Raw genomic sequence first — 9,108 nt, 5'->3', positions numbered from 1 at the left:
CAGCAGGAGTGTAAATCATTCGGCCATTGTTGAGCAACAGTTGTGCGCGGCCTTGCTATTTGTGTGTAGGGCCACTAGATTCATCTGTGTTTACAAGGCACTCTTTTTGTTGGAACTTCATTTGCTGAATGAGGCACTGGAGTCAAATAGGGAACAAAGGACTCATGAGATGGTACTACGTGCATCTTTCCTGTGTTGTCCTGGCCCAAATTTTGATGTTGTAAAGTGGAATGGTGTCTTGCTGTAGGAGACAGAAGCACCAAAATTTCTCAGGGAAAGTACTTGTACACCGTCTGGATTTTGAGCAAAGCCCTTCAGTCTCAGCTGTGGCCTACGGATATGAATTTAACAGATTGCTTGACTGCAGCTGGTCTCAAGCTAGCTGTATAACTAACTGATTAAAGCAAGGAGAACGGTTGGAAAATTCCAGGCAGACAGCACCGGTGGGAGCATGTGGAATTAAAATGGCTAGTGCTGTGTGTGCTAATGTTAACTAACTGGAGCAAATGAAACCTTAAAACTAAAGTAGCAGTATTTTGTGTTTGGAGAAGTTCTGGAGCAGGAGGGGAGTAAAGGAAGACTTCACTCTTATTTACCACAGGCATGTATGTAGGTGCAAAACTAATGTTTTAGTTTTCCTTCTCCAAGAGGATGGAGTTTATTCAGACTGTCTGTAATCCAGCTTCTTATTACCCTTTTAACTCTTATTGTGAGCAGAGAAGCCAGAAACCAAAGCTGCTGTGTGCAAATGTGGTGCTTACCTGAAATTAAAATGTGCAAAAGACTGCTGTAAAATAAAGATTTTTAAAGAAATGCATAGTGTTATTTGGAAAATGTCCACTATAATGCATTTTTCTAATATTCTGAAGCTTTTGGGAATGTGCATAAATGATGCACTGAAAACAGCTGTTTTTTTTTCCCCTTCTACTTTGACATAGACTGGATATGTCAAGGCTGACGATAGTTACCCAAATCCTGCCTGTTTCCAGTGAGGAGGAGTGGAGAAGAAGGGACCTTTTAAGCCCTTTTCAGTCACTTCACAGTTGAGAAGGGAGCTGCAGATTTACTTAGATTCACATATGATATTTAAAAAAAAAAATCCTCTTCTAAGTTCTCAGATTGCCAATACATTATTTGCTTCTTCCAGCAAAGACTGAGACTGGAGGACTTTTATTTCTATTGTATTTTGTTTTCAATAACCTTTTAAAGACTTCAGGTTATTTTGCAGGAATCACAAAAGAGCAGTAACTGGCATAAACTTTGAGTTTGTAAGTCACCTCTTAAAAGCAAATGATCGTTGTTCATTGTCTCTTTGACTTCCACACAATTGCTTGTAAGCCACCTGTTTTATTTTTCCTTTCTGTCTGTAATACGTATGTTCTTTGGCTGGTGGACTGGAGGTGTCAAATCGCCCAGTTTACGAGGCTTATAAATCCACATACTGCGAATAAACAACTTTTGACGCGATTCCTTCCAGGGAAGTGTGTGACTAGTTGCTGCTTGCTCATTGATGGCAGAAGTAATGCTGATCACTTTGGTAGTTCCATGGTACTTTACCATAGCTTAAACTCAAACGATTGTTCACTGAAGCGCCCCAAGGGATGACATGGTTGAACGGTTATAAACTCCTGCAAGACCGTTTCAGGCTGGACATAAGGAAGAATTTTTTTATTGTCTGAGCCCCCAAGGTCTGGAACAGCTTGCCATTGGAGGTGGTTCAAGCGCCTACATTGAACACCCTCAAGATAAATTTGGATGCTTATCTTGCTGGGGTCCTATGACCCCAGCTGACTTCCTGCCCCTCAGGCAGGGGGCTGGACTCGATGATCTTCCGAGGTCCCTTCCAGCCCTAATGTCTATGAAATCTATGAATCCTGGCAACATGCAGGGTGCAGCCATTTCTTTGCCTAAGATCATGAGGTCAGTGACGGAGTCAGAATTAGAACATTGAGGTTACCGATTTTTCCCCTTGCACTTACTCCATCGGGGCATACACTTCTTTCAAGGGCAGAAACTGGCTGCACCACAAGGTGTTGTGGTGTGGGCATTATGGTGCACGCAACTCCTTGCAACTGCAGAGGGGTCCCAAATTGTTTTTAAAAAAGCATTAGGAAGGAGGGAGTCGTCATACTGAAATACCCAACCTTTCCCTTTCCCAAGCTCCTCTGCAATTGCTGGACACCAGTATTCATAGTATTTGGTACTAGTTTAAGAATAGCTCTTTATAACAGTCACCATCTTCAAGGATGTTGATTTTAAAATTTTAAGAATGCTTTTAGATGAGTTTACCAGGCTGTAAGTGTGAATGATGACCAACATGGGTACCTTTTTTTTTTTTCCCTTAATCGTGGCCAGTCTACAACTGCGATAATGGACCAGGATGAATTTTTTTCCTTCTAACTTTCTTTCTTTTCTCATCTTCCAGATAACTATTATCTTTAAATCATACCAAGACTGTACAGATCAGAAGGTATACCAGGCAGTGACCGACGATTTACCAGCGGCTTTTGTAGATGGAACAACAAGTGGAGGTGATGGTGACACCAAGAGTTTGCGCATTGTGGAGAAAGTCAGTGGCAAATACATGGAAATGCATGCCAGGTACATTGGTACAACTGTGTTTGTGCGCCAGCACGGGCGCTACCTTACATTGGCTATTCGTATGCCAGAAGAGCTGGCCATGGCTTACGAAGAAAGCCAAGACCTGCAGCTGTGTGTGAATGGTTGTCCCTCAAGTGAACGTATTGATGACAGTGGCCACTTGCCATTGCCTGTCATGGGGCAGCTTCCTTCTCATGCAGGCACCACTCAGCCCCGCTCTGTGTACACACTGGAGAGTGCCACTACCAAATGCCATGAGAAGATATTAGTGAAGGACATCTATTTTTACTCATGTGTCTTTGACCTGCTCACCACTGGTGATGCCAACTTCACAGCAGCAGCCCACAGTGCCTTGCAGGATGTAGAGGCACTGCATCCCAGGAAAGAGCGCTGGCACATTTTCCCTAACAACGGAACCGGTGGCTTTGTCAAGGGAAGCAAGTTGTTTGTTAGTCTTGGACTTGTGTGCTTGATCCTTGTTGCATTTTTGTAGGGTTTTTGACTATAACAAAGTTTTAAAATATATATTGTCATAATATATTGAGGTAAAAGCTAAGAGTATATATGTATATACCATGTATATGAAGGGATGTTTGTCTTGGGACGCCCACCAGACTGTACATATTGTGTTACTGTTCACATATGTTGGATGTAGTATTCTTTGTATCAGTTTTGTTTTGCAGTTGGTGAAATGTTTTATAATGTCCCTGAGTTGGGATCTGATAGAAAGCACTTTATTTTTTATATATTAAATATTTATGTGTTTCTGGGTCATTATGTATAATACATATACACATGTACATACACCACAACCAGTGGTCCCTCTAAGCATTACCTACTTTTACAAAACCTTTTTATATTAATGCCTTTCAGTGGGTGTTCTTCCTTCCATCATTAATTACTCTCAAGGCTATCACTCATCTTCTCTTTTGAAAAAGGTGGTATTTTACTGTTGTCTCTAGTTGGATCATTCAAAACCCAATCTTTATTTTGTCTGTGAAACAATCTCTTTTCTCCATTGCATTAGCAAAAACAAAAATTCCCGTACTAACATTAAAGAAAGCAAGGGTGACTGCTAATGACTCTTATAAAGCAACTATGACGTGTGGGTAGAACAGACTTGGTAGCATGCAATGGGTCAGCTAATTTCAGCATGATCTTTTGGAAGTTGCTCTTCCTAAGTTAGTACTATTGGTTTCATTCCAATGCATTTGTGCAATAGGGATTGTTTAGCTACTTTAGCTCCAGGGGAGCACCTGACTTTTTAAAATCATGTGGGAAAAGTAGTTATATCAGAAGGTGCTAGATAACTGTTCTTCTGTTTTAAGAATTCCTGTCATAGCAGTCCACCTCCTTTTTTTCTGAAGTAACTTCATAATGCTTTGAGCATGATATAATTGGTTGACAGGGTTATTGTTAAGTGACCTGTAAACCACGCTTTTGTTTTGGGTGGTAGAACATAGAGGAAAGGCCTCCCATTCATATTCTCTACACAAAAAAGGAATAGAGGTGATACTAGCCATTGATTCAATTTAGTGCCTTGAATTACTGCAAGAAAATAGCACAGCGCTAGTATATAAAGATTATTGACCTGTTTTTTAAAAAGAAATAAGACTGATACAAAAACATGCTTGTGATGGTAACAGGTCGGACCTGTTTCTGTTCCATCTTTGGAAAGAGTTTATATGAGATTAGTGGATTTCTGCCATGTGAATAACAAATTCAAACAGTCTTTCTTCTGTTCTGATAAAACTCGGTACATAAACTTGATGGAGTCGCTCATTTGGGTAAAGAAGGTTTTATGACTTTAAGAATCAAATACTTGTAATTTTGCATATAATGTCTAAATAGCTTCAGGACTATCAGTTTAGCATTTTGCAGAGGTTTGCTGTTGGCAGAGAAACCAATTACAGGTACTCCTCACTTAACGACCTACTTGTTTAACGACCGCGCGGACTTACGACCAGCTGTCCGTAGAGTCGTAGAGCTGGTTGGCAGCGCGGCGTCAAGCTGAGGGGGACGTGGAGCTGAGCCCGGCACCCTCCAGCCGGCTCCGCGAACCCACGAGGGGGGAGAAGCATCCACCCGGAGGGCAGCGGCCAGGACTCACCACCATGGCCAGCGCCTTCCCATCCCCGGCTGTTTCCCTGGGGGCCAACTGCTCTCGGTGAGGGGCGGCTCCTCGCTTATCGACCAATTCGCTTAACGACCGAGTCGTAGGAACGGAACTCAGTCGTTAAGTGAGGAGTGCCTGTAACTCCTTCCTGGAATGGGTGAAAGATGCAATACCTGCATTGGCCTAAGAAAAATATTTGGTTTGGCTACTCAGTCTACTCAGTGTGGAAGACCAACCAATAATACATGCTAGAGCATTATAGCTAATCCATTTGCTGCCTACTTTCCTGTTTTAAAACCTTTCAGGTCAACTCAGTCCAAAAATGACTGCTAGTAATCTGAGTCCTGGTCTAAAGTAGAACTGTTTTGCTGCTTAAAACATTATGAAGAGATCTCCATATTTTGGATGGCTGAATTTCCCCATTAGTGGCTAGAGTTTAAACTTGTTGTGGATGAATTTTGGGGAGCCAAGCTAGAATTTTTAGCAAGCACATAGTAAATGATGTCTGTCTACTACTTAATTTCCTGTGTCCCCAAATCCCATGCATATACCTAAACAAATATCCAAGAGTCTCACAATTAGATAAGTAATATTTCAGAAATATAGTACTTCCTTTAAGTAGATTTCATTTTCTTGTTCCTGCTGTGGGAATTCTTGAGAAAATGTTATTTGCACATGTTGGTTCTTGAAGTCCACCATAGCCAAGAGAGCTTTAGTTAATGCCAAACATATGGATATTTTGAAGCTAGTGAATGGTCTCTGGGGAGAACTTAAGCTTAGAGGGAACACTGGTTTTCACAGACACACCAAATGGCTGTCTTTTAGAAGGCTTCAAATTTTATTTTTATGCTTGGAAACCCCACAATGTGTCAGTCTTTGCAACAACCTTTTAGATGTGGTTCATGGATATACCAATAAGTATATGTTTGTGTAAAAGAGTGACTGTGCAGTGTGTAAATACTTTAAATTATTATGGTAGAAGAATAAAGTTACATACCATGCTGTGGAATGTTTGTAATGCGGTGTTGGTGACCCCTGGTGGATATACAGAAAATCTTTGTAGTCATGGCTGTGAGAAGGGGCTAGCAATCTCCAAACCATAAGCCCCATATTTTGTTTTCTGTTGGCCACTTGCTGTGCAAGAACATACTGTACACAGTCTTCATGCTCTCTTGCAGACCCTTATTTACCTCTTGGAAAATGAACTGTATAGTGAAAATTATGATGGCAGCTGCAAAAGGGTTCAGTTTTATTGAGTGGATAGTGTATAGGAAGTGATTTTGGGGAACATCCAATCGCCATCCAAGTTGTAGATACAGTGGTCTCCTTTAGCTGTTTCTGTTTTGAGAGAGATTAGGGGAAAAAAAGACCAGTATTCCCTGTTTCAAGGATATGGGATATCCCTCAGACCAGAAACACCCTTGGAAAGAGAATTCACCACTGTAACTGTAGACGGATGTGAAGATTTAAAGAATGCACAGTGCTGACTAGTACACAAGATTGCAGGACTCTTTTGCAGATCGCTAAATATGCATGAAATTGTTGATTGTTAGCAGCCAAGAGTGACAGCATATTTAAAAACACAGAAGGCTTCTAAAAAGTGTTTTTTGCATATAAGGGATTAATATTTGTTGATATCCCTTCTGCTTTCTGTAATTGGATTAAGTGAAAGGGAGACTTAGTAAATTGCAGATGCCATATTTAAAAGACCTATACAAGCTAATACCTGTAAGTATATGGAAAATATTCAAAATCTGGTGCATACACGGTATCAGACGAGTTGTTTCAAATGTGCTGCTAGTGTTTCAAATGTGCTGCTAGAGAAGACAATACATGATATATTTTAGTTTCCATAATAGTTACTGTACTATGATGAAGGTATCTTTTCCCTGCCATTGCACATGTTTTAATTCTTAAAATGTTTATCCAAGAACATTGCTATAGATTATACTAAATGACTTACTCTGTGGCATTTGTTACTATGATGTCTCCTTTTACAGCATCATGTGCATGAGAGAAGTATTTCCATTTTACAAATGAAGAAACCAAGGCACAGAGACTGAGGAACATGGGAAGCATGTAATAACATCCAACAGAGAACATTAAATTTACAGTCCTAATCTGGTACCTTTTTTTCCTATGGACTGAATTTGGTGCACTGGGTACTGAATGGGGCTCTTGTAATATAAATTAATTTTATAATCCTCCTTGTCATTCAATGGCCTATCGAACAAAAACAATCACTCCTTCCTGCATTTTCCTTCCCAGAAAACCTGGGGTTGCAGTCTGCATATTGCAAGACTTGCCCAGAGGTTGTGGCTCAATTGAGACTTCTAGAAAAGTAAACTCTGAGAGAGTACTTCCTTAAAACAATCTAGAGCCCAAGGTTAAGCATGCACCTCCTGAATATTAAAGAATGTTATCTATCTAGTGCTCAGATACCTCAATGAATTGATTTAAATTATTCGGTAGTGTTTACTTGATCAGTTTTCTTAATATGCTGCTAAATTTCCTCTGCCTGATTTACATTTATAAAGGAAAGAATACATCAACGTTGTTCATCAAATATTTTGTATTCAACTCATTTTGAAAGCAATTCATACACAGCAACATAACACTGTCATCTAAAACTGCACATAAATTCATTGTAATGTTGGCAGGAAGGAATAGTTGCATCTGATCTGATTTCAGAGTTTATTTTATTGAGCTTTAAAACACTGTTGATTAGTGAATTAAATATGATGATTAAGATTGAATAGATGCTTTTGGAGATGCACACCAGGAAGCTACTTATTTGATAAGTAACCAAAGACATCTCTGAATAGGATTGATATTTTTTTTTCTGATAGGTGTTAGTTTAAACATTAATCAACTGCTATGCAGTTTCCATTTTGTTTTGCACACAATCTTGTGTCACTTCACACATTACTGAAAGCATTAAGACTAGATCTGCAAAGGAACATAGGCAGCTAACTGCCACTTGAAGTACTTGTGTTCAAGCTTCAAATAATGAAAACCTCTGCTTAGCTTTTTGATAAACCTGGGAATTCCTAAATTCCCTGGTTACAAAACTGGTAGATACATAAGTCCCATGGGCACCTACATTTGTGCTGTTCGACAAGGCACGCAACCACCCAAGTCATGATAGGAACTAGCAGCTCAGTGTTCTACAAGACACTTCCTAAAAATCACATACGTGGTGGTTTTACCTACAGGGCCCAGTCAGATGGGTATTATCAGAATGGGTCTTTTGCACAGATGTGGCGTGGAGGAGATATTAGGCTTCCTCAGAGGTAGAGACCTACTTAGATCATGGTTTTGCGATTTATGCAGAACCTGAAAAATGGCAATCTTTGTCATCACCGCAAAAAGTGGCATTGGCTTTCCCAGAAAATTAACAACAACAACAAAAATTCTGGCTCCCCAGTAGCAGCCAGCAGTCTACCCTGTTGCTGTGACCCAGCCTCACAGCCTTTCTGGGAGGGGAAGGTACTGGTTTGCAGGGTGGCAGAAAGGGTAGTAGCCATGATGGTGACTGTCCCCTTGTGCCTCTACCAATCAATGTTGAGAGTCAGGGCTATACAAAGGGCAGCCAGCAGTCAAAATGGCAGCTGCCCTGTTGTGCCTCCTCCCCCTGGGGCCAAGGGGCAGGGCTTCTCCATCAATCAGTAGTGAGGGATGGGCCACTGCAAATCGGCTCTTTGGTCCATGACCAAGCCTCAAAAATTGCTCTCTCTCACAGCAAGTTAGTTAGGTCCCTACTTATAGTCCAGTGAATAGGAAGTGGTTCAAATTTCTCCTCTGTCTTAGTTGGAGGAGAGCTTAGATTTTTTTACCTCTAAGGAGAATGCTAACAACTGAGTTTCCCCCATTGAAACTGTTCCGTGTTCTACAAATTAATTGTTGGATCAACATGAAGACATAGGTGCCTAAACCAGAATTACAACTTAAAAACTCCTGCTCAGCAGGCACCTAATTTGCTAAGAACATGTCTGTTTCATCTGGAAACTCTAGATGGCTACAATCTGCTTCTACACATGCCCAGAGCTGCCCCAATCTGAGCAGTGACCCAGCTATCTGTGGCCTAAGCCTCATTAGGAACTAAGAATCGCCCCACTTAAACCATGGGTATGCTCACAAGTCTGAGCATGCCCAATATGTAATGGAAGAATTGGGCTCCTTGCAAAATACAGTTGTGATCACCTTTCTAAAACATTTCATTAGAGGAAGATCTCCCACACCCCTTTTATAGCATTGCGTAGAGTTATAGCACTCATCCATTTTTAAACCCAGATACTGTGAACTACTGAGACAATATTTTCAAAAGCCTATAATGTAAAATATTTAAACAATCAAATTATTATTTGCAAGCACTGTGAGTGGGAACTTCA

General features: G+C 40.6%; 1 protein-coding gene across 1 annotated transcript in view; it reads left to right on the top strand.

Moving 5' to 3' along the window:
- The window catches only part of RGMB (repulsive guidance molecule BMP co-receptor b), a 22,582-nt gene extending 16,856 nt beyond the window's left edge, over window positions 1-5,726 (top strand). Inside the window, exon 3 of the mRNA XM_025191592.1 lies at window positions 2,426-5,726. Coding sequence (XP_025047377.1) covers window positions 2,426-3,094 — 669 coding nt within the window. The 3' untranslated portion in view covers window positions 3,095-5,726. The remainder of the gene's footprint in view (window positions 1-2,425) is intronic.
- Window positions 5,727-9,108: the final 3,382 nt, after the last annotated feature.

This window comes from Alligator sinensis, unplaced genomic scaffold, assembly GCF_000455745.1.
Source record: "Alligator sinensis unplaced genomic scaffold, ASM45574v1 scaffold1067_1, whole genome shotgun sequence".
NCBI classification, from domain to species: Eukaryota; Metazoa; Chordata; order Crocodylia; family Alligatoridae; genus Alligator; species Alligator sinensis.
This window is presented reverse-complemented; position numbering and strand designations above follow the sequence as displayed.